Here is a 26,870-nt window from a genome sequence, read left to right on the forward strand (position 1 = left end):
CTGCTCTGCTAGCCACGTACCGACTTTTACTACACTTCTCAACTGATCACAACTTGTGCTCCAACAACCTCCACTCCTCCTCGTCTTGGTCTACGTTTTTCCATTTCCCTCTGGCACTGTGCAGCTGGAAAAGCGAAACCAAGGAACAAGGCAAAGCAAGAGTGAGGGAGTTTGGAGTGCGAGATGCTACTGCTTGAGAAGTACTTTGTGGGTCAGTATGTGGTTGTAACAGAAGAAACTCAGCTGTGCTGAAACCCACAAATCAATGGTGCCTCTACATGGACAAGTGTATCCTCCCATCCTACACCACTTAACTCTCCTCCTGCCTTCCTCAACTCTTTCCGAAGTCACAGAGGATGTATCATTGCTGATCTCCTCTTCTCCCTCTACCACTTGCCCTCTTGGCCCCATTACCTCCCATCTAATAAAACCTCTTGATCCTATTATAATCCCTACACTCGCACACGTGTGGCTGTGTGCATTGACTGACGTGGATTGGTTGCTGAAGGGTCATGTGACCCTTCAGCGCACTTGAAATTCAATTTGCTCTGTCTCCAAGCACCTAGCTTGGGAGAGCATACGTGCACAGCCATACAGATAGATTTTAACTGAAGTGCATGATCAGCGGAAGCGTCGACGCAGCCCAGGGAGTAACAGAAGAACTTCTTTACTACACCCTCAGTTAACAAATAATCCCATGCGTACAACACAACGGTGCACAAATGAAAGTTATTGCACAGATACAGGTGGTTTTTGCTTTGTACTTTATTTGGCAAAGCCGAACTGCATAAAATGTTCAGTAAGAAGAACATAGCTTAGAAAGCACATGTTGAATTCTTATGCACAGCAGTGAACTATAAACTGTGTCAATAGAAAGGAGCTTGGACGTAGCATAGGTTGCCAATAATTACGTTGCCTGAAAAAGAGAATGAAAACTATTTCATAAATGTCCAATTTGAACAGCATCATTTATATGGATTTTTACTCTGGTGTACTGAAGACTCCAGGACAATGTGCTTCAATTCCTGACAGCACTGGAAGGGTTAATACATACACATTGCTTGGTAGCAAGATAAAGCTGTTGACTGCATCCACAACATGCTATTTCACAACACGTCAAAAAAAGCTCAGAAAAGGAAGCTCATTTTTATGTTTAGCAGCATTTAGCATGAACTTCATGTTGCGTGTGTACTGTAGTGTAATTTGGTGACAATTTGCAAATTTAACAATGATACTGAACATTGCAGTTGAAATCTATCCAGAGAAACAAAATACGTGCAATTTAAAAAATTAAATAGTTCACAATGTGAGTTGTTTGTCTGCATTAAATTGGTTGCACACAACTGCGTTAACAAATGCATAATAATAAAAAATGCTTAAATGGTGAGATTTTCAAATAAGATTTGCAACTTTTACAGTTTTAAAAAAGCCAAAGAAAAAAACACGCATTTCCATGCAGCTTTTAACAGTGTAACAAAGTCCAAAACAAGCTGCGTTGCTGATGTTCAAAAAGCTTTTTAGGAGTGCAGTAGAGCTCTGCATTGTAATACTAGGTTTGGATCGGAGTGATGGAGTGGTTACAATTCATCCCTGCAGAGAGAAAAAAGGGAAATGAGAAGTTAGGATTTTTCCCTCTGTTACCTGCAAAAGTGTGGCGATGTCCACTAACTCACAATGTTTGACACCCATCCATATAAACCAGCCAAAACCTCAAGCAATCCAGCATTAGGTCTTTTTTGGTTAGGTAACAGAAAAGCATGCATGAATAAGAACGAAATACACTATTTATTAACTCCACACTTATTAAATCGTGGATTTCATGCATCATGAATGTGATTGTTAATTATATCTACATATCCTAAATATGTATTTTGAAACACAAATTCAAAGTTGCAAAATGAAGCTATAAACGGTATATCCTGAGAATGTAACACACCATGTTTTTGGTAGTGGTTGCAGATCTTCTTTGTGATTCACTTCATCAAGTCAATGGGTCTTTTGTTTAAACCACTTCAATGACAAAAGGGTCCTTAGAAGTCTTTGTGCAAGTGAAGAGGTCAACTCAAATCACATTCAATATTTATCCAACATTCTTGCGGGTATTGCCAGAAAAATACATACTGTGGACATACTTCTACATACATCACAGTCTACAGTAACACACGGAAAGAGGCGTCTAAGAGGTGATATGATGACTATATGCAAATATATATTCGGGGACACTACAAGGAGCTTTCAAAAGAACCATTCATCCCAAGGGCAGTACAAAGGACTCAGGGCCATCCCTTAAGCTTGGAGGAAAGGAGATTTCACTTGCAACAAAGGAAAGGGTTGTTTACAGTAAGGGCAGTTAAAATGTGGAATGCATTACCCATGGAGACTGTGATGGCAGATACAATAGATTTGTTCAAAAAAAGGTTGGACATCTTTTTTAGAAAGAAAAGGTATACATGGATATATACCAAATAAGTAAGCATGGGAAGAATGTTGATCCAGGTAATAAACCGATTGCCAATTCTTGGAGTCAGGAAGGAATTTATTTTTCCCCTTATGAGATATCATTGGATGATGTAACACTAGGGTTTTTGTTTGCCTTCCTCTGGATCAATAAGTAAGTATAGATATAGGATAAAGGATCTGTTGTTTAAATGTAGCATAGGTTGAACTTGATGGGCGCATGTCTTTTTTCAACCGCATCATACTATGTCACTATGCTATAACATACTGTACGTGAAAAGGGTCACAAAAAGTGCTCATGGAAAAGAATACTATATTAGAGTATGTGCCTTTTGTGTAGCACTAAACAATCTTTCAAGTTGCAGTTTTGGTGAGTGAAAAGAAATACAAGAAACCTTGACTGAATACACATTCACGGGGTGGCTGCAGCTTCAAATAATGTACTCATTTCGATCGGTTTTAAAATCTCAATGACACAGTGTTCATTACTTCAATTTATTTAATTTGTGTGCACTACTGAATTTTTATTGGCCACATTACATTTGACACTACATTATTTTGTTTGGCACAGTGACAATTCGTAAGTATGGTTTTATCACACATGTAACTCTTTAGGTCTACTAGAAACATACCCTATAACATTTTACACTCTGGGCCTATAAAGGTGGACTAGACCTATTTATATGTAATTTTTTTAAATCCATTATAGCTTTTTGTGAATTTTATCATAATTAAAAATAATAATAATAGAATGAGACTTCTAATTGGCTCTGAGAAAGTTACAGCTTTTCATGTTGAAGACCATGCACAAACATAAGTTGCATTTTGTATCAGGTAAAATAGCAAGAAAAGGATACTACGAAGCAGCCTTTAAATTTTCAGATTGTTCTGCTCCAATGAGTAGCTATTAATACTTGGAGATCAGTGTACACGAGACAAATGGCCTTGGCTCGGAACATCTTATGAAGAAAGCTTCTCACTCAAAGTCTAGAACCAATTGACGTTAATAAGGACAGAGTTGGAAGAGAGCGAGACTCATTCATACAGTCTGACATGGTGCCAGCAGGGCTCTGTATTTGTGATATTCAAGCTTTGTCCTTCCAGTAAAAAAGGAGCAAATTGAACTTTTAAAATCACCTGATAAAGTCAACTATTTTAGTTATTTAAGAGTACTCGGATCAGGTCCTTGACTCAGTGTGTTATTTAGATATATTATGCAGCCTACAACATCTCAAACCACTCTCTGACCAACAAGGAAACAATTTTACTCAGATTTTACTCAGTCATGTAAGAGGAAATGGAGCTTGCATTATAAAGACACCTACTGAAAGTAATATAGGGAAAATTACACTAGCTGGATCCTGTATATTATAAATCAAGCATTGTGTAAATGAATACTAACATTTTCAGACATACATTTTGCAACATTATAGTCACACACATTTGTATTATATATTAATGCTATTGCACGGTGTGTAATTTAAATAACAGATACAATAGCCTCATAATTTACATATGTCAAAATAGCATTTAATGTTAAAATAAAACATCCCCTTCTAAAAAAAATGTCACTAGTAAAAATGAATAAAGATGTAAGCAATGCAGCTGAAAAAATAAATCGGTATGTGGAAAACAAACCATATGTACACTTTGTTTAACCCTTTTCAGTGCTTGTAACACATTGGTACCAAACAAAGTTAAGAAACTCAGCCATGCATTAAATTACTGAGTGATAAACCCACTTCCCATTTGCTATTTAAATGTGTCACATCATGCTGATGTGGCTTAATTTGTAAAGCCAGTGTTAAATGGTATGGAAGTAGCAGAGAGCAGTGACAGCAGCAAAGCAGCCATTCCAGTTATCTGCTAAAATCCAGACCTTTCACCTTTTGTGTATTTGGAAGGAAAAAGAGTGGAACAGAAAATCACTTCCACCTGGACCATTGCTTGTCTTTGTCTGTTAAAGGCACATAGATAACTCCCATCAGAGGTTTCATTTTAACGCTTCCATCTTCTAGCTTATCGTACTGTTCCAACATTTGGTTTCCACCAGCAGGGCCGACTGGCAGTATTAATCTTCCTCCAGGTATAAGCTGATCTATAAGCTGGAATAACAAAAAATAAGAAACTGCTACCATCAAGGAATGGAATGGCGGTTGTAAGAGGTATATACGATTACTTAATTTCCTTTATGACTCAGAAGATAAATCTTAATGATGGATTGTTGTCCGGTCCCAGTAAGATTTGCCTTTGAGCATTACTTTTGTAACATGCTTGGATAATGACAGTTTCCAGTGTAGACTAATTAAACCAATGTCAGTTTTCCCATTAGGCCCAGGCTAGGGCCCCCAAAAGTTTTCCGCCGCCATGTGCTTTTGCCACACTCTTGGGCCTATCGGACCTAATGGGAAGGCACTTGGCTCTGACTGCCACGTCCGTGCTGACGCTCTGCTTCTCCTTTGGAATCCAAGCGTCAAATGATGCCTCGTGATGTCACAGCGTCCGCGTTGCCATGCGACGTCACGTTGGTGATGTATGCAGCGTCATTTGACGCTGGGATTCCAAAGGAGAAGCAGGGCGGTAGCAAGGAGGCGGAAGTGCCTAGGGGTGGCAAAATTGAAAATCCGTAGCTGGATTAAAGGCTTTCAGAGTTTAACAGTTCTGCAATGCATTGTTCTGCATTATACCGCTGAGGAAACAAATTATTATCATTCATATATGGAATAAAACCCTTTCACCTAAAATATAAATATATATATATTTTTTTTTTTAAACGCCTGATTACAACAAAAAGTTGGGCTTCTGAAATAACACATTTTAAAAATAACTTATGGAAAGCCACTGGAACTATTCAAACAGAGTTGGATACTGAAAATAAAGTAGAGATTTTAACAGCCCTTTCTACTACAAAAAAAAATAAATGTTAGTGTATGATAAAACATACTATATTTGTAAAGTTAAAAACTGAAAAACCTATTGTATAGTTAAAAAATAGAAAGTGTTGAATGCCATCTACTGTTGTATCTTGGTAAATGCAAATATTTTCACATTTGTATTATGCTCATTTTTGATACAGGATTACAGATTTTAATGCAATAAGGCATGCTGAGCCTGTACTGCTAAGAGGAGCACGGGAAAAACAGAAGGGACTTTAAAAAAAAAAAAAAAAAAAAAGGATTTGGCCGGTGTGTACAAATGCTTGCAGTTTGGGAAAGAAAATACCAAAATTAGTTGCAAATGGATGATTTGTATATTGTGGCTATTACAGAGTCATGGTACAATGAAAATTAGGACTGTGACATAGCGATACCAGGTTACACTTAAGGGACGAAAGCGAGTAGAAGTTGCCCTTTGTGCGACAGAACTGGTGAGAAAATGGCCTATAGTGGGGTTCTCAACACTACTCAAGATCCCAACAGGTCAGGTTTTCAGGATATCCCTGCTTCAGCACAGGTGGCTCTCAGTGGCTCAGTCAAAGACACAATAGAGCCACCTGTGCTGAAGCTGGGATATTCTGAAAACCTGACCTGCTGGGGGTGTCTTGAGGACTGGTGTTGAGAATCCCTGGTCTACAGACCTCCAGGACAAGAAGGGGAATTAGACAGGGTTCCAATAGAGGACATCACTAAGATTGCAGTTAAAGGATAGGTAACTGATGTGGGAGACTTCAATCTGCCACATGTGGACCTGCATTTCAATGTTGCAGGTTCAGCCAGAAACAGCAACATCCTGGATTCATTGCAGGGGGCATCTCTAGCAATTGGTGAGGGAGATCACTGAAAAGGTAGAAACACTGGACCTAATCTTACAAATTGGGTTTAAGTATCAGATGTAATTGTAGGGTGGAAGCTTAGGTTCCAGTGAGCATCAGTGTAGTTTAGTATAAACCATGCCCTACCACACAAATCAGGTTTTAGTTTTTAGGATGGTTGACTTTTCACAGATGGGAAAATATTTAATGGGTGGCAGGCAAAGCTATGCTTATAGTGCCCGGTTGCTGGAAAATCAAATAGAGATGACTTCCAGCGATTGCGACCAATCCGTCACGCTTACTATAAGCGCACGCGACGGCGGCACTCTAAGCGCAGCCTAAGGCCTCGGCGAGGGTGGCACTGGGCGGGCTTACGCTGGCCACGATGAAACACATTGCGGCAATGTGTGTGGCCAGAGTGAGCAAGCGCATGAGCATGCTCGGCGCTTAGCTGCTTGCAGAGCAAGCGAGTCACATGAGCGGTTCGCCCAATGAAGGCGAACCAGCTCCGTGACCGTGCTCCCAGACGGCCACGAATCGCCCGGCCGAGCGCCAGCTCCCTGCCTGGCCGCAGCCTAAGGGGTAAAAGTGAGGAAGTAGTTTGCGGTGGATCCACGGAATAGCCTCCCACAGAGGTGGCAAATGGAAATACTTTAAGGGAATTAAAAAATATTTGGTACCAACAAAGCATCAAACGGGGTCAGAAGTTTTACATCAGAGAGGAAAATGGACAGACTAGGTGGTCCAAGTGGTTCTAAATCAGTCATTAAATTCTATGTTTGTAATACTGTACCACACTAAATGTTTATGATAACAAATGTTTAAGATACTATTAAATCCAGGTTGCTGGCTAACAAAATACGTACGGCTTGGGGCACAACAGGTGCTGCAGCTCCTACATGGATAGCGTCATAAGGAGCTTCTTCTGGATACCCCATCCTGCCGTCTCCAACTGATTAAAAAAAAATGTGTATTATACATAAAGCTTAAAGTTAGTGAGTTGTTCTTTATTACTAGATGTGACATCATTTTAGCATAGTTGGTACAGAGGTTATTTTTTTTTCTAGCCCAATATGTATAAAGATGGTTATTGCTGGTTTCCAGATTGCCCAATAAGTCATATTTAAGAAATTCAAACGTTTCTTTAAATTTAGAGAATGATATTTCAATATGCATGCAAGTCCGAGTACAGTTTACCAGAAGTTACATACTTATGTCAGGAGCTGCTATTGGATTCTGCAATAAAATAGAACCAATATCCTCAGCAATATTTTAAGGTGGATTGTAATAAGAATTTTTATTTTTTACTTTTTCCAATTGCATCTCCAATTATTTTTTACACACAATGTGCTGGACAAAATGGGTTTGCCATTATTGGTCATATGTTTGCCATGTTTATGAGAAAGCAATTGAAGGCTTCTTAAAATACTAAACAGGCTGTAAAACAAGATAGAGCTGGTTCTATAGCTGAATGCAATAATTTTATTGTAACGCCTGCACACCTTAGTTACTGGCACTGCTTTTGTAGTTGACTTTTCTAAAATTCGCAGCATAGAAAATGTTACAACTGCAGGTATTGCCCAAATGGCAGAGGACCCCCACAAGGAACATTAGAATAGAAAAACAACAAGATCTCCAATGCATAAATAAAATAAATACACAGTAACAAAATCAGCATCCTACTGGTAGCACGTAGCATGCATAAAAGTTCTACTCAATAAAAAGTATTACTTAAACAAGGTACGGTAGTCGTGGAACATTAATTGCCTGGACTGATGCATTAGACCAGGGGTGCACAAACTGGGGGGCGCAGCAGTTAGAGGCCTCGCGCTCTTCCCAGGGGACTGCACGAGGCCTCTCACTTACCGTGATTCAGCCGGCTTCGGATGACGCGGCGTCATATGACCCTGAGGTGTCATATGTGCGTTACTGGCATAAACGTTTGGGGGTGGGGGGGCGTAAGCATTGAGGGAGAGCAGACAGGGAGGCGCAGCACCCAAAGTTTGCACATCACTGCATTAGACCAGCGGTGTGCAAAGTGGGGGCACGAGACTCGCTGCGGGGGCCGCGGGGTTTACAGAGGCCAATGCACGCTACCCGAATGCATTTAAATGAATGCCGGGGGAGCTGCAGGGCTTCTGTAAACTTCTACTTACCTTGTTTCAGATGCTCCTGGTCACGCAATAATAATAATTAGAGACATGCTCGCAAATCTAGTGCTGTAAAAAATGTTTTTACTACTAAATCAGCACTAAGATGTTGCAGTGGGCTATGCATAATGTGTGCATGTGTATAAGGGCTGTTATATACAGCATGACTACTGAACAACGCAAGTTTAAAAGGAAGTTCAAAAGAAGTGAGGAAGAAGTGGACACCCCAACAGGCCCTGATTCCTGCATTTGAACTAAGCTGGAAAGGAGGATATCATCTATGCCAGATTGCATCATTACTGCTGTGATGCTGCCTTTACCATTTATATTTGCTGTGACTTCACTTCTCAAATTATGCACTTCTTTTTACCAGCATCAGTATGTCTCTAACTCCATTCATATATCTCCATCTCTCCTTCCTTCACCACTGCTCTGTTCACATGAACTCCTTTCTTACCTGCGTCCTCTGACACCACACAGCTATATCCCCTGCACTAAAAAACACCCCTACAAATCATCCTCACACATCTTTTCTATCCATGCTTCGCCTCCTTGCTTCTGGGGATATCTCTCCCAATCCTGGTCCCGGTCTTATTCCTACATGCGCTCGTCCTCGTCTGCCAATTGCAACCTCTACTCCTTCTGGTGTCAACCCCTCCAACCTCATACCCATCCCCTGCCACCCTCCCCCCTCTCTCCCTTTCTCCTGTGCCCTTTGGAATGCTCGCTCCCTTTCTAACAAGTTCTTCTCTGTACATGACTTTTTTCTCACTCACTCTCTGCTCCTCAGTCTGACTCTGCTCTGGAAGCTGCCCTCTCCTATGGTGGCCTTTCCTTCTCCCACACTCCGCAGGGCTCCTGCTCTCCTCTCTGTCGTTACCGAACCCTTCCTATTCCTCCCTCTCTTGCTTTTCCCTCCTTTGAGGCTCACACTGTCCAGATTTTCTCTCCTCTCCCTGTCCATGTGGCGGTCATCTATTGCCCACCTACCTCTACTCATCCCCCTTCTGCTTTTCTCTCTCACTTTGAATCCTGGCTCTCTTTCTTCCTCTCCTCAGACTCCCCTGTTCTTCTCCTTGGGGACTTCAATTGCCACATTGATGACCCCTCTCTCCCTTGGGCTTCCCGCTTTCTTTCTCTAACCTCTTCTTTTGGCCTTCAACAGTGGACTGCAGCCAGCACCCACAAGGATGGCCACTACTTAGACGTGGTTTTCACTAAGAACTTCTCTCCGATTTCTCCATTTCCCCTTTTCCTCTCTCTGACCATCATCTCATCTCATTCTCTCTCTCTCTCTCTCTCTCTCTCGCTTCTCTCCTTCTCCATCTACCCCCCGGTTCTGCAGAAACCTGCGCTCTATTCACTTACCTGACTGAGTCCACTTTACGCTCCTCCCTCTCCTCTCTCAGCTCTGCTACAGACCTCGACAACCTGGTCAGGAACTACAACTCTGTCTTGTCCTCGTCTCTTGATCTACATGCCCCGCTTTCTCTCTGCCGCACTCGCCCTTCTAACCCTAGACCCTGGCTAAATTCACACACATACACGCATGCTGCGTTCCTCCACTCGTTCCTCTGAACGCCTCTGGAGGAAGTCTCACACTCTCGTAAACTTCCTTCACTACAAATTTATGCTATCCTGTTTCAACTCTGCCCTCTCGCAAGCTAAACAAGCCTACTTTTCTGCACTAATCAACATGCACAAGTCTAACCCACGCCGACTGTTCTCTGTCTTTGATACTCTACTCAAACCACCCTCAGCTGCCTCTCCTTCCTCCATCTCCGCTCAGGACTTTGCTGACTATTTTAAGGAAAAGGTGGAATCCATACGGCAGAACTTCCCCTCTGTTTCTTCCTCCCATCCTACACCTCTTCCTAACTCTCCTCCTGCCTTCCTTGACTCTTTTTCCACTGTCTCAGAGGATGTGTCGCTGTTGATCGCCTCTTCTCCCTCTACCACTTGCCCTCTTGACCCCATTCCCTCCCATCTCCTAAAACCTCTTGCTCCTACTATAATCCCTACGCTCACACACATTTTTAACACCTCCCTCTGCTCTGGAACCTTTCCATCCTCCTTCAAACATGCAACAGTCATACCATTACTCAAAAACAGCAAGCTTGACCCTACCTGTCTTTCTAACTATCGACCTGTCTCCCTCCTGCCTTTTGCCTCTAAACTCCTTGAACGTCTTGTATTCTCTCGATTGCTCCATTTTCTCAACACCTATTCTCTCCTAGACCCTCAACAATCTGGCTTCCGCACTGCTCACTCCACGGAAACAGCCCTCACTAAAATAACTGACGACCTCCATGCTGCCAAAGACCGAGGTCATTACACTCTGCTCATATTACTCGACCTCTCTGCAGCATTTGACACCGTGGACCACCCTCTTCTCCTTCATATTCTCCATACTCTTGGTATTCGGAACAAAGCTCTATCCTGGATCTATTGATCTCTCTGTGGGGGTACCCCAGGGCTCTGTCCTGGGACCTCTTCTCTTTTCTCTGTACACACACTCTCTAGGTGACCTAATAACATCATTTGGGTTTAAATATCACCTCTATGCTGACGACACACAAATATACTTTTCAACACCCGACCTTACACCTGCTGTACAAACCAAAGTTTCTGAATGTCTCTCTGCTATATCATCCTGGATGGCCCTCCGCCGCCTTAAACTCAACATGGCTAAAAACAGAGTTCCTCATACTTCCTCCCAAACCTGGCCCTACTACCTCCTTCCACATTACTGTTGGAACTACGATCATTCACCCAGTAGCCCAAGCACGCTGCCTAGGGGTCACACTCGACTCCTCTCTCACATTCGCCCCTCACATTCAAAACATTTCTAAAACTTGTCGCTTTTTCCTCCGCAATATAACAAAGCCCTTTCCTCTGTTGCTCGACTGCTAAAACTCTGACTCAGGCCTTCATTCTCTCCCGTCTTGATTACTGTAACCTCCTGCTGTCAGGCCTTCCTGCCTCTCACCTGTCTCCCCTACAATCTATCCTAAATGCTGGTGCCAGAATCACTGTACTCTTTCCTATATCTGTCTCAGCATCTCCCCTCATGAAATCCCTCTCCTGGCTTCCGATCAAATCCCGCATCTCACTCCATTCTTCTCCTCACTTTTAAAGCTTTACACTCTTCTGCCCCTCCTTACATCTCAGCCCTAATTTCTCGCTATGCACCATCCCGACTCTTGCATTCTGCTCAAGGATGTCTTCTTTCTACCCCCTTCGTATCTAAAGCCCTCTCCCACCTTAAACCTTTTTCACTGACTGCCCCACACCTCTGGAATGCCCTTCCGCTCAGTACCCGACTAGCACCCTCTCTATCCACCTTTAAGACCCACCTTAAGACACACTTGCTTAAAGAAGCATATGAATAGCACTGTGAATATTCTGAACACATGATACATAAAGCTTGGCCCCCTGCAGACGCACTTACCAGAATTCCCTCCTACTGTCTCTGTACGTTCTCCCTACCTACCAATTAGACTGTAAGCTCCTCAGGGCAGGGACTCCTCTTCCTTTATGTTACGTTTATGTCTAAAGCACTTATTCCCATGATCTGTTATTTATATTATTTGTTATTTGATTACCACATGTATTACTACTGTGAAGCGCTATGTACATTAATGGCGCAATATAAATAAAGACATACAATACAATACAGCATGCAGCCGTGCGTGCCTATGCGAACGCGCGTGCACGTGCCGCATGCTTTTCGTGAGTATACTGTGTTGAGTGTTTGTGTATGTGTGTGTGTGTTTATGGATAAGTACGTCCACCAGGAACAAAAAGCGGAGCACAGCTGTGAAGAAACAAGGGGCTACACACCAAGATAAAAATAAAAGTACCTTTATTCCATGGTACACGTGGTGACACGTAGGTAAAACACTCTGACGCGTTTCAGGCCATAGCCCTTTATCAAAGAGTGAGTTCACGTCTCGCCAAACTGCTGATCTTATAGTTTGGCGAGACGCGAACTCACTCTTTGATAAAGGGCTAAGGCCTGAAATCGCGTCAGAGTGTTTTACCTACGTGTCACCACATGTACCATGGAATAAGAGGTACTTTTATTTTTATCATCTTGGTGTGTAGCCCCTTGTTTCTTCACAGCTGTGCTCCGCTTTTTGTTCCTGATGGACGTACTTATCCATTGCCTATTTGCGTGATGCACGCACGGACGGACTGTGACACATGTGAGTACTCACCTGTCCCTGTTCATGTTTAGAGGTACTGAGACCTTACATAGGTGCAACTCCAGGGTGACTTCCTTAGTGGCATTGTCATAGAAGATTGATTATCCACCAGACAGTCTGAAACCACTATATGGACTGTCCTATTATTCAATCCCTACAGGAGCTTTTATGCATCAGGTCCTGGGTCTCACATTATGGTATTATAGGTTCATCCAATACCTAACAACTTCCATCATATACAGACTTCATTACAATATATGTTCCTCTGTACTTTTGAGCACCGTTTTTTGAACTTTGTTCTTATATACAGTGTGTGTGTTTGTGCAATTTATTATTTACTAAAAAAAAATCATTAGTAAAAAGAAAATTTTTATTAGACTTGTGCAGACACACACACACTTGAGCGCAGGCAGCGTCGCGAAAAGGTGATTTTCCTCATCTTCGCCGCCGTCTGTCGGCTCCCCTCTCCCTGCCGTGCGCGCGGCCCTTGTATAGAAAGGCTGACTGATGTCAGCCAACTAAAAATCCGCACGCGCCCGGCGTGCCTAATGTTCCAAGATGTGTCGTGAACGAGGATATACAGTAGAATCACGTTAGTGTTTTTATGTAGGATGAATTCCAATAGTTTTTCCCAAGAGTGCTAAAGAATAAAACATCTGCCCAATAAATCCTTTTTTTTTTTTTTTTTTTTTTTAATAAAATCGGTTCTGTAGTATTAGATGCATTTTTACATTTTATTATTCAACTCTTAAGAGTTTTAAAACAGCCTGATTTCTATAGCAGGTTATAACCCACCTCCCAATGTTTTTAACATTTTCCAGTTTGTGATAATTTGTTGCCAATGTTCCCAGCAGTTTGAGCTGTAAACTGTAATAGATGTTACCCTAGTAATATTAGAATACATTGTAGCTGCTGAGTTACACTTACTGAAGACTTCATCGAAACTGAGAGAAGCCATTATGTTAGTCAAACAATCAGGATTCTTACAGATTTATAACAGGAGCACAACATGTTGCCAGCTTAGGTAAGGATGTAGAGTTATACATTGCCACAGGCGTTACATATAGAAATAAAATAAAAAATAAATAAAAAAGAGAGAGGGGGAGAATGATCTGCTGGTTTTTTTTTTATATGTCCAGGAGCTATTGCACCTGTGGGTGGGTTATTGTGTGCAATACGGTGATATTCTGTGTTATCATTGCCATTGAATACTATGGAAAATCGAAGATATTCTGCGTTATGAGCGAGTGCAATAACCATTGCTACACCTGTAGCAAAGTAGAGTTGAACACTCTCCTCAAGCAGCAGCTCAAGGTTTTCAAGTCAATGAAGAGGCTAAAAAGGGTCACATTTATTGTGTTAGCTTTCCGCTCTTCATGCAGAGCAGCGGTATAGGCAGTTGAAACTAATTTACAGTATGATTAATACAAAGAGGCACAGTGAAGGTTATAGGTTGATGAAATCAGGAGTGTTTTTTGTCTTTAAAGTTTTGAATGAGAGAACTCTACAATTCTTTTAATGTCTTAATGGCTGGAACTTTATATAATTAATGGACTATTTTCTTAACGGATTTCAATGCATCTTCCTGAGATTGTATTATATACAAAAGTACAGCACTATTTTATACACGTTTATCCTGTTTTCTTGACATTTAGCGCCTGTAGTATGAGAAATTTTATATTTTGTCATATTCCAAAATAGGGAATAAGCATCACTGTATATGTTTATTTTTTAAGTGAGGCTCCTTGCTCCTGGGTCATATTTTCATTATTGCAGCTGTTCCTTCTCTTAAATTAGATGTAGGCAACTTCACTGCTGGCAATGCAATTAATAGTGGGAATTAAAGACACACCTGGTGCATGGAACACGTTATTGGACAATCCTGTGGGAATACATTGCCGTGATTGAATGGCTTGTCGGCTACGGAACTTGATGGTTCATATCTTGCTTTACGGAAAAATAATCTTGCGACCACAGAAAACATTTCTCACATGCATTAGTGACATTGGATATTGGTAATTATCTTCTTAAAAAATGACATCACGAACTCAGACATCATACTGTAACCAGGTTTGTCTTGCCATACATAAAAAAAATATGCTCAAAGGAGATATACCATAAATCTTGTTTTTGCTATACTGTACATCATTTATATGTTTGCAAATATTAAACTGCTTACCCAACAATTTCACTCGGCCTGAAGATAGCAACGTAGGGTCATCTTTTTTTAAATTATTTATAGAATCATCTACTAACTCCTTGATATGGTCAATTCCTATTACCCGTCCTTTAGGTCCAACCTGGAAAGAACAAAATTACTGAGCATTGATTTCTTCCTTGTGCATGGCACACTTTTTTTTTTTTTTATGATTTAAGCCTTTGTTTTCCCATATCACAATGCATTGTAGAACACCTTTGTACTAAAAGAACCAACTGGAACATCACACTCCTTCAAGGCCACTCCAGAAAAAACACATGGTACTGGTATTATAATGCTGTATGAAATCTAATACATTGCCCAATAAGTAAATATATACAAATATTTAGCTACACGTGCTATTTAGAAGATTTTTTTTCAGATTAGGTATATCATGTCAGATTATGTCCTAAATTTTTTTTGTATTAATGCCTTCATGAGTCTGACAATGCTAAACACTATAGCGTCTCCAGTGAAAGTATGATACACCAGCTTGGAATCAGTGAGGGAATAACAGGAGGCGGCCTTTGAATAGCAGCCATATGGGAGAAGTTGGAAGTTTTCCCTATGACAACCGCAGGTTACCGTTTGTTTGTTAAAATGCTTGCCACTGAAAGTTGGCAATGAGACTGCAATCCTGCACTGAAAGTATTAAAAGGCATGGAGGGAAGAATCAGCTGACATAGCTAGCTCTGGAGGATCGCACTGTGCTCAGCAGAAAGAGGCTATTTATGTAGAGCAATGATTGGAAATATTCTGGTGAAATGAAGCAGCTATGCCTCACTCGAGTCACAAACTATTAATAACATTTAGCATTTTACTGGTAATATATGGTGTCATACAAAGTTTCCCTTCAACCCATCAAATACAAAATCGGAACAAAAATAAATCTACTAAAAGCAATGGTATTCTTTGATTAATCTAGTGAATTCCTTTTAGTGAAACACTAGCAAAGACATGAAATGCTCCAGGTATACAATAGTACTTTGTTTCAATTATTTGCCAAATACAGTTAAACCACTTTAATCCCCCAAAATGTTGTGTGTGAAAACAAAAGCGGACAAGGTTCAAAAATCCACTTTTTAGAAGATGCACTAGAGTAGAAATTGCCAAATTTGATCAATTAGGTAATTCCCATTTGAGTGAATCTTTAAAAAGTGGGTCCTTGTACCTCATCAGTTTTGAGTTTTCAAATGAATTATTTTTAGTATTGCACCATAGGTAAACGGACACACAGACCCCACAAATTTAGTCTGTATGGAAAAAAAAATTAAGTAAACCAAATAGGTCATCTTCAATTACAAAAGCACATTTTCATTTTATTTAAAAAATACCTACAGTATCGTATTTTATACAGATTACTCACCCCCCAGATTTATGGGTCATATTTACTTGGCAAAAGCAATAATGGCCAAAGAATTCACTTGAGAATGGCAGGTGAGTTACAACTCAGATTAGAAATCCAGGTGATGCAAGACAAAAATAAATTAAAAACATGAAAGAAACACTGCGTGTGTTTTAAAATAGTGAGAACTAGTGAGCAAAAGAAGACATTTACTTAAGCAATTCTATTTACCTTTAGGCTTCTATGGCAGCACATGCTACGGGGAAAAAAAAAATCTAATTTTCCTACAGGTACAGTACTTGTCATATTGTGTAAGCAAAGTGGCCACCCAACCTGGACTTTCCCAGATATCCTACCATGAAAAATTCATCATTCATTCATTACTCCCCTTATTTGAATTCACCAAGTAAAGCAGAGGGAAATTACGTACAATAAGATTTATTCACACAAAACAAAAAGGAACATTTCTTAGATGGTGGGAATCATGTGCTGCCATGGAAGCCTACAGGAAAAGAGAAGAGTACAAGTAAATTCCATCTTTCCTGGGCAATCTTCGCATTGCAGCACATGCAATGGGAATTACCAAAGCAGTATGAACAAAAAGAGGGAGGGAGAAAAACATTGATTCTTCGCAGTGGCATCACTGCTGGTCCACACAACTTTTCTCCCGCATGTGGCTTCTGCAGAAAATTGTACATCTATTCTGTAATGTCTTATGGAAGTGTGTAGTGACGACCAAGTTGCTGCTCTGCAGATTTCCTTCTGTGGAACCAATGTCACTTTCTTCCCAGGAAAAGGATGTTGGCATTGTGGAATGTGCTGCGATATCCACTTGGATGCTTATTTACTTGATACACTTTTATAATGCATTCAGTAGTCCAATTTGGAATTGTAGTTTGATGCTTGAAAACCTTTTCCCTTTAATCACAAACTAGGACGAGCAGGTAATCTGTTTGTCTGAATTGTTCTGTATGCTGAAAATAACATTTAAGTACTCTTAGGAAATGCACTTTACAAACCGTTAACGCCCTTTCATTTATTGGGCCCGGACAAAAAATAATAAACAAAATGTATATAAAATGGTAGCATTTCTCCTTGTTCAAACGGAACCTTGATACAAATTTAGGGAAAAAGTTATGTACTGCTTTAATCTGACAAAAAAAAAAAAGAAAAAAAAGGAGATAAGGCTCTACAGGACAGATTGCTATTCGCTGATCCTTCTGGCAGAGGTAACAGCTTCCAGGTATGCAACCTTGTAAAATAGTAAATCCAATAGTCCGCTTTCTAGAGCTTCAATATCAGACTTATCAGCATCCTTACAAACAGTAGAGTCAAAGTTTATATTACCTGAGTAAATGTTGGTTATAGATCAATTACTTTCCTGAAGCTTATTATTTTCTCGTGTTGTGCCAATGGAGTACCATCCACTTTTCTCAGTAATGTCTTGGTGTTACAACCGGTTCCTTCAATGAACTTCTGTCCAACTCTTTTCCCATTTCGGATCGATTCCCACTCCCCATGTTCAATAATATGCATTGGTTGTAGATGGCATTCTTTTTTTTTTTTTCAAAAAAGGTGTACACTACCATAATCGAGTAACCTTTACTTCATAAAATATTCTTCTCAAGAGCCCGGCCTTCAGCATCAAGCTTGCTGACATTTTCAGAAGGTCAGGATACCAAGATCACGTTGGCCAATTGGGTGCTGTCAGAATTACTGGTGCTCTGCCTGCTTTAAGTTTTCTGAGCGCTCGTGGGATCAATGATACAAGAGGATAAACATATGCCTGTTTGAACTTCCACTTTGGGTTTTTTGCAAGTTGATCATTCTTGTTGCACTCTGTGGCCATAAGGTTTATAATGGGTATAGCCAAGATCAAAATTAGTAGTCCCAGTATGCGCTGCATGCAAAAATCACGTAGACAACTTTCCCCTGGGCGGTCACAACAGCAGCAAAGGAAGAAGTGATAAAATCAAAGAAGTATGGCACAAATGTAACAAATTTTAATCTTCAAATAAATAAAAGTCCCCTGATGGGGGTAGATGTACAGGCTCCTTACTCCAGGTCGTAATAATAAGTATACCAACCAAGTCTGCAGAATGCTGTGCAAAACCTCCAGCGTGTCAAACTGCCATTCCACTGGTAGGGCCTCCCAGTCTCTGGTGAACCTGTATAAGAAATGCAGAGTATAATCAATATATATGTAAAAAGGGTATTTCACCACAAAACATGAGGCAGACAAAGGATTAATCAAAGCTGAAAGTACTGTTGGTATCAATGTTGGTAACATTGTCTGAATTACATGTACTGTAGTTGCACACATACACAAAGTTAAAAATAAAAATACAAAAACTGTATTATATTCAATAATAAAAACAAGTATAAAGTCTCACACGACATCCACTGATTTGGTGTTTCACACCTTTCTCAAGAGGGATAATGGTCTGGAAGTAATGTACTTTAGTGTGTATACCTTGCTAACATTTAACCGTACATATACACTGTAAAATCTAATAGATAAATATATACAAACATTTGCAAAGTTATATACAATCAAAAAGGAAAAACAACGGGAATTCTCAATAGAGAATGCAAATTAGTTGAGTGGTAATAACGCCTGCTACAGCCATACATCATATATAAAAGAACGAACAGGGCCAAGTTAACATACATATTACATGTGGGGTGGAACAATTTATTGTTTTATCTTAATATCGCTTTGCCTTGTAATATACTCTGCAGAGAGAGCTTCAAAGTTGACTACCCAAAGTAAGAGGAGTAATGTTTTCTTAAATAGGCTACCACTGCCTTGTTGCCAGAGATCATCATAATTGGTTTCTGGTTGAAAGTCTGAAGTTCTGCTCTCGGACTATATAATGCTCTCGTCTCTAGCAGGTTTATAGGCAAAATGTCCTTACAGAGGGGGATTGAGCTTTCAAGAGGAGAGAGGAAGACTACTCGAGAAGAGATTAAGGTCGCCCTCGCAGCAGCAGTTTGAATAGCTTGATGGGTAGAAAACTGCAAAGCAGGACAGTGAGGAGAAAATTGCAGTATTCCAGATGTGCGAGAATGAGGGCATGCATTCAAATTATAGTAGTAGAATAAACAGATAAAAGGTTGCTCTGTAGCAATGCTAGAGAAAAAATCATTAAGACTTAGCAACAGCACTAATATGATGGGAGAACAAAGAAGAATCAAATATGACGCCCTAACAGGCTTGGGGAACCGGATGGATTTTAGTGTTATTGACTGTGACAAGAAAGAAGCCAATAGAGTTGTATTTAGATGGATTATGAGCGTCAGGTTTTTCACATACAGGCATACCCCAGTTTAAGGACACTCACTTTAAGTACACTATAAGTACACTCGCGAGTAAGGACGTTTAATAGATGTAGAAGAAGTCAGAAGGAATTTCTATTCTGATAAGAGTCCATCTGGTCTTTGAATTGTCTCAAGGCCAAAACTGTGTCTGCCCATTTTCTTTCCATTAAAATCTTGACAGATGTGCAGTATATTAAAGTGTCTTGATAAACCTTGTTGAATACAAAAGAGGGCATCACTTCTAGCTAATTATTAATCTTTAGCATCTATATCTAAAGCTCATCTCAGACAAACATTTCTGCACTAAGTTAGCATAAAGAAGAAGGACATCTCTTCCTTCTCTGATTATTAAAAATCTAATTTGGGGCTTCCGGTGACGTCACCCAACATGGTGGTGTAGTTTGGGAGCTCTGCAGACTCTCCTGATTAAAGATTAACAAAAGCACCCTTCCACCGAATAATCACAATTAAATTTCGGGTCACCGGCTGGGGTAACAACCGGAGAATGTCTAGACAGCAAAAGAAACCAGTGTCCCAAGCGGTAACCAAATATTTCACGCCGCAACAGAAGAGCCCGGAGCCGCAGTCGGAAAAACAAGATGGCGGCAGCCCACGAGGAGAACCGGCTAAACAGGGGAAAGCACCCCGCTCTAAAGAGACCCCCGCTTCAGAGGAACCCCTCACTAGGTCATATATGGAGGAACTGCTGGCGGCAATGCAGACAAAACTGTATACCTCCTTACAATCGGAGATAAAGTCAGCAGTCCATGATCTCAAGCAGGAAATAAATGGATTGGCAGAAAAGACCACCACGCTTGAAACTAAAATGGAGGAGAGCCACCTGCGCCAAACCGGAGCAGAAGAAGAGATTTTTAATCTAAAAGAGGAACTCCAACGGATTAGAGACGCGCTAGAAGACCAGGAGAACCGGGATAGAAGGCAGAATTTGCGTATTAGAAATATCCCTGAAACGGTTCTCCCTGGCCTCCTCCGCCCGTACCTACTCGACCTATTTAAATTTATCTGTGGATCCCTGGATGACAGAGACCTTGAAATGGATCGGGCCCACAGGGCTCTGGGACCCAGATCAGAAGACCCGAACCGAAGGCGCGACGTGATAGTGAAACTGCACAGCTACACGTCTAAAGAAAGCATTCTCATAGCATGCAGAGGAAAAGAATCACTCACCTTCATGGAAGAACAGCTCCAGATATTCAGCGACCTGTCGAGGACAACGGTGCTCCGCAGGAAGGAGATGAAACCTTTAACAACTTTCCTCCGAGACAACGAAGTAAAATATCGCTGGGGGTTCCCCTTTAAATTGACGGCGAACCACAAAGGTAAATTCCTGACGATCCGATTCCCGGAGGATATGGACCCGTATGTGCGGGCCCTAGGTCTGACCCCACCAGCCTCCTGGGCACCGAAGCGACAGCGGGCCTCTGCGCGGAGTGAAGACCCGGACGAGAGCAACGATCAAGGAAGAAGAGAACCCTCAGCACGCCTGAAGTCAACCAGACGCTGAAGGGACAGAGAAGCGCCGCCGCTCTACTCACCTGCTTACTGCCGAGTCGAACTGCTCATCTCCGCTGAAGTATCGCGAGACATCCGGGGAGAACAGTCTCCGGATCCGGAGATGAATCTCAGAGACTGCAGAACCTGAGGGCCGACCGGAAAGCACCAAAGAAAGATCTTTGCACGCAGTTATCGACCCCCCAGCAAGCTTAAGTCCGGTCCGAAATAAAGTTTAAGTTGAAAAGTTCTTCGAGTTGTTGTTACCCTTCGGGGTGTTGTTGCAGCGGCCAGGAGGCCCTGGTGGTTGGAGGAGCCTGGGACTCGCTTATCACGGGGAGGGGGGGGAGGGGGAGAGACAACAAAGCGGAATCAGCCGAACTGTGAGTATCTCTTTGCCCCCCCACTGCCCCCCCCCCCAAGAGAACCTGGAGACCACCCCAAAATGGACAGCGGGACCCTCCCTCCAAACGGACCTGGGGTACGGTTAGGACTGAATCACAAAACACCCAGAGGCCCCACTGCTGCAGGCCTATGCGTATACAGGGTTGACAAGCTCCCTCCCCCCCCCTGCCGTCTCCCCCCCCCTGCCGCCTCCCCCCCCTGCCATCCCCCCCCTCCCCCCCCCCTGCCATCCCCCCCTGCCACCCCCCCCCGGCCGTCACCTCCTCCCCCCCTGCCACCCCCCCCGCCCCCTCCTCTCCTGACCACCCCCTAACCCCCCCCCCCCTCCCCCGTCCCCATCTACCTCACCCCCCCCCTGTCACCCCGTCCCCCCCCCCCCGCCACCCCCCTTGCCACCCCGTCCCCCCCCCATACCCCCTCCCCAACGTGATAACAAGGCAGCATATACCGGGCACCTTAGAGAAAATGTCAAATGTCTCAAACCGTTGTCTGCACTGAAACCCAATAATGTGACACATGTCTGTTAACTTAAAAGGTGATGAACAGGCTTTGAACTGTTAGATGGCTCCCCCCCCCTGCCATTCCCCCCCCTGCCATCTCCCCCCCCCTGCCATCTCCCCCCTCCTGCCATCTCCCCCCCCCCCCTGCCATCTCCCCCCCCCCCTGCCATCTCCCCCCCCTGCCATCTCCCCCTCTGCCATCTCCTCCTCCCTCCCCCCCCTGCCATCTCCCCCCCCTGCCATCTCCCCCTCCCTCCCCCCCCTGCCATCTCCTCCTCCCTCCCCCCCCTGCCATCTCCCACCCCGTCCCCCCCCACACCCCCTCCCCAACGGGATATCAGGGCAGTATATACTGGGCACCTGAGAGAAAATGTCAAATGTTTCAAACCACTGTCTGCACTGAAAACCCAATAATGTGAAATAATAATATACATGTCTGATTGCAAACTTAAAATGTGATGAACAGGCTTTGAATTGTTAGATGGCTCCCCTCCCCTTCCCCCCTCCCCTTCCCCCCTCCCCTTCCCCCCCCCTCCTCCTCCTTCCCCCCCCCTCCTCCTCCTTCTTCCCCCCTCCTCCTCCTTCTTCCCCCCTCCTCCTCCTTCTTCCCCCCCTCCTCCTTCTTCCCCCCCTCCTCCTTCTTCCCCCCCTCCTCCTTCCTCCCCCCCTCCTCCTTCCCCCCCCCCTCCTCCTTCCCCTCCTCCTCCCTTTCCCCCCCTCCCTCTCCCCCCTCCCTCTACCCCCCCCCCTCCCTCTACCCCCCCCCTCCCTCTACCCCCCCCCCTCCCTCTCCCCCCCTCCCTCTCCCCCCCCCTCCCTCTACCCCCCCCCCCCTCTACCCCCCTCTCCCTCTCCCTCTCCCCCTCCCCCCCCCTCTCCCCCTCCCCAACGGGATATCAAGGCAGTATACACCGGGGACCTGAGAGAAAATGTTAAATGTTTCAAACCGCTGTCTGCACTGAAACCCAATAATGTGAAATAATAATATACATGTCTGATTGCTAACTTAAAATGTGATGAACAGGCCTTGAATTGTTAGATGGCTCCTTCCCCCCCCCTCTCTCCCCCCGCCTTCCCCCCCCCTCTCTCCCCCCGCCTTCCCCCCCCTCTCTCCCCCCGCCTTCCCCCCCCCTCTCTCCCCCCGCCTTCCCCCCCCTCTCTCCCCCGCCTTCCCCCCCGCCTTCCCCTCCCCCTCTCTCCCCCCGCCTTCCCCCCTCCCCTCCCCCCCCTCCCCCCCCCTCTCTCCCCCCCCTCTCTCCCCCCCCTCTCCCCTCTCCCCTCTCCCCTCTCCCCTCTCCCCTCCCCCCCCCCTCTCCCCTCTCCCCTCCCCCCCTCCCTCTCCCCTCTCCGTCCCCTTTCCCCCCCCCTTCTCCCCCCCCTCCCCCTCCCCCCCCCTCTAAACCTCGCATATACAATAAAGATCTAGATCTCATGTCCTTGTATAGATGGCTATTACAGCCCGGTGCCTCCATGAGGTTTCTAGAATGGGAATCGAGGAATCCTACCGCAATACTTAAATGTTTTATTACCAACCGACCTGTTGTGTCATGAACACGAAAAACCGCCTCAGCGCCAGATTAAGGCGCCAAACTGCCATTTATTTTTCTGTGTAAAAGTGTGAAGAGCTATAAGGCCGGGGAAAAGTACAATCGCACCATAGTCTGATGACCCATTAGAATGGTTAATGGTAACCAGAGAAAACATACATAAAGATGGAGATAATGTATTGTCCTAGCTAGCCACTCTACCCCACCTTCCCCCCCCCCTTTTTTTTTTTTTTTTTTTCTCTCCCTTCTCTCTCCCTCCCCCCTTTCCTCCACCCCCTGCCCAAAGCCCTTAGTTCACATAGCCAACCTACCGACAAGGGACACACCCTCTATCGGGTAGAAGGCGGGTGAATACAAGACTGCCGAACCTAGAATGTACACTGTATGTGCACTACTCAGGAGCATGTTTGCTAACCGAAGGACAAGATACACACCCTGGAACATACTCCACCCCCTTCCTCCCCCCCCCTATATGAGAGATGCACGACGCAAACATAAAGGAAAGCTCCCTACACCCCCCCTTCTGCTTCACTCCCTACCCCTCCCTCCTCCCAATACCTAACCGTCCCCCTCCCCACATCTTCCCTCCCTCCCCCTCCACGCTTACCCTTCCCACCCAATTAGTCTCTTCCCCTCTCATACTCCTCCTCCATCCCACACCCTTCTACAAACCCTACCTAACCACCCACGACAAAAGCGACCACGCCTCCCCTCCTAGGGTACCTCTGGAAGGGTACAAACCATAAAATCTTCTAGAGTCTGCGCCCCCCCCCCTCTTGCATCCCAGTTCGGGAGTCAACGGATCCCTCCCATTGGGCCCTAAGCCCAAACACCGGTTATATCACCGGTATTACTGCTAGAGGGCTACCCCTCTTTTCACACTATCTCCTCCTGCCGACCCTGTCCCGGCAGACTTCTACCCTATTCTTCCCTCCCCCCCCCCCCCCCAACCCCCTGGAGCGCCACTCAGGTCCCCCCAAATATAAACCCCCTCATTACGCGAAGGGAATATGGTTCCGACAAAGGATCCGAAAAATTCTCCCTAGTGGGAAGGGAGTTGCTCCTAGAAGGAATCAAATCTCAAACTAATGGCTAGCCAAATTCCAATAAATTTAATCTCACTAAACATAAAAGGCCTAAACAACAATAAAAAAAGGAGGCTAGCTCTACAAGAGATGAAAAGATTAAAAGGCGACATTGTATTTCTACAGGAGACCCACTTCGCATCGCACGAGCTGCCTAAACTGTTCAGCAAGGCTTTCCCTACGGGCTACTTCTCATCGTTTGGTAGCAAAAAGAGAGGAGTGGCAATTTTATTCCGTCAGGGAACGCCATTCAATCACACTAAAACAATCACAGATCCAGAGGGTAGATTTCTTATAGTTTATGGGTCACTGGCAGGTTCACCTATCGTGCTGGTCAATGTATACACACCCAAATGAGAACCAGATAGAATTTCTGAGGGCTCTTCTGGACAAGATTGACCCGACCTACCTGTCCTCAATGGTAGTAGGAGGGGACTTTAACATGGCCCTGAATCACTAGAGGACAAGGTCAAGCCTATTAAATAGATCGCATGCAAAGGCCTCCCAAAGAATAGGGAAAAAATTCAAAGAAATCATAGGAGAGTACTCTTTGTTGGATATTTGGAGAACACAACATCGGGGCCAGAGAGATTACACTTTTTTCTCTCCTCCACACCAGACCTACTCTCGAATAAACTATCTCTTCACCACTAAAACCATTTTTGAAGCGTCAACAAGCTCAGATATAGGCCCCATCACATGGTCAGACCATGCCCCAATCATAGTTACCCTTGACACCCCATTCATAAAGACAAATTCGTTCAATTGGAAACTTAACGACTCACTATTAAACTACCCTGAAATTGAGAGAGAAATAAAAACAGCACTCAAAGAATACTTTGCCCATAATACAGAGTCGGCCTCATCACCAGCAATCCTGTGGGAAGCCCATAAGGCAACGATTAGAGGAGCCATTATTTCCATCGCGTCCCACAGGAAGAAAAACAAAACAAAGGCTATTAGAGTCCTGACGGATAAAATCCTAGAACTAGAGCGCCAACATAAAATTAACCCCTCCAGAAAAATATATAAAACACTAACATCCGTCAGAGAGGAGCTCAACCAAATACAGATAGAAGATGTAGAAAAGTCACTGCGATGGACCAGTCAAAAATATTATGATAAGGGGAACAAAGCAGATAGACTATTAGCTAACAAATTAAGAGGTGTACAAAAGAGATCTCAAATTACAGCTATCAAGAGTAGGTCTGGTGAAATTTTATATAGCGATAAGAAAATCGCAGAGGAGTTTACAGCATTTTACACAGAGCTCTATAACCTAAAAACCCAGGGCAACAAAGCTCCGGAAACAAATTCCAGAATTATCAATGACTACCTTTCTAAGTGTCACCTCCCCAGTCTCACGGATGAAGAACAACAAAAACTGAACGCAAGAATAACGAAAATAGAGCTCACGGAAGCGGTAAAAGCGTCAAAGATCTCTAAAACTCCTGGTCCCGATGGCTTCTCCAATACCTATTACAAACGGTTCCTCCCGCTCCTGTCAACACACCTTCTCAACCTATTCAATTCCTTCATGGAGGGCTCACCAATCCCGCCCTCCATGACCAATGCTAGTTTAGCTATAATCCATAAGGACGGTAGAGACCCACAACATTGTGGAAGCTACCGACCTATATCGCTACTAAACAATGATCTGAAACTGTATAGTAAGATCCTCGCCAATCGGTTGAACCCAATCTTACCCAGACTGATCAACATTGACCAGGTTGGATTTGTTAAGAACCGTCAGGCCTCTGACAACACACGAAAAATTATAAACATAATAGAACATGTCCGAATCTCAGGTTCCAAAGCAGTGTTGTTAAGTCTTGATGCAGAGAAGGCGTTCGACAGAATTGACTGGCTCTTTCTAGATAACACAATGAAAAAATTCGGCTTCAATGACACATACCTGGAGGGTGTCAGGGCACTCTACCGCAGCCCCACGGCGACGGTCAAACTCCCGGGCGCTCCGGCAGAGGCCTTCGAGATAAGGAATGGCACGAGACAGGGTTGCCCCCTTTCCCCTCTTCTCTTCGCCTTGACAATAGAGCCTTTGGCGGCGAGAATAAGGGACAACGCAAGCATTCAAGGCATAGCTATAGGGGACACCAGTTACAAAATCTCGTTGTTTGCGGACGATGTCATTCTCACGCTGTCCCACCCTCATACCTCCCTACCCAACCTGCAAAAAGAGTTATCCAACTTCGGAGAGATATCGGGCTATAAAATTAATAGCGACAAGTCTGAAGCCCTGAATCTAAATCTCGAAGACTCAGAGGTCCAATTATTGAAATCAAATTTCAATTACAGATGGTGCCCTTCATACATTAAATATTTGGGAGTTAATGTATCAAAGGACTACCGCTCCCTATATCAATGCAATTAC

General features: G+C 43.6%; 1 protein-coding gene across 2 annotated transcripts in view; it reads right to left on the reverse strand.

Moving 5' to 3' along the window:
- Nucleotides 1–747: 747 nt before the first annotated feature.
- The window catches only part of PCMT1 (protein-L-isoaspartate (D-aspartate) O-methyltransferase), a 524,500-nt gene continuing 498,377 nt past the window's right edge, over nt 748–26,870 (reverse strand). Inside the window, exons 5-8 of one of the 2 annotated variants that reach the window (XM_075597778.1) lie at nt 14,746–14,866; nt 7,075–7,160; nt 4,344–4,562; nt 748–1,590 (exon numbers count right to left, since the gene is read on the reverse strand). In XM_075597778.1, the coding sequence (XP_075453893.1) occupies nt 4,383–4,562; nt 7,075–7,160; nt 14,746–14,866 (387 nt within the window). In that variant the 3' untranslated portion in view covers nt 748–1,590; nt 4,344–4,382. The remainder of the gene's footprint in view (nt 1,591–4,343; nt 4,563–7,074; nt 7,161–14,745; nt 14,867–26,870) is intronic. The other variant, XM_075597777.1, reaches the window with a different exon arrangement.

Source organism: Ascaphus truei, chromosome 4 (assembly GCF_040206685.1).
Source record: "Ascaphus truei isolate aAscTru1 chromosome 4, aAscTru1.hap1, whole genome shotgun sequence".
NCBI classification, from domain to species: domain Eukaryota; kingdom Metazoa; phylum Chordata; class Amphibia; order Anura; family Ascaphidae; genus Ascaphus; species Ascaphus truei.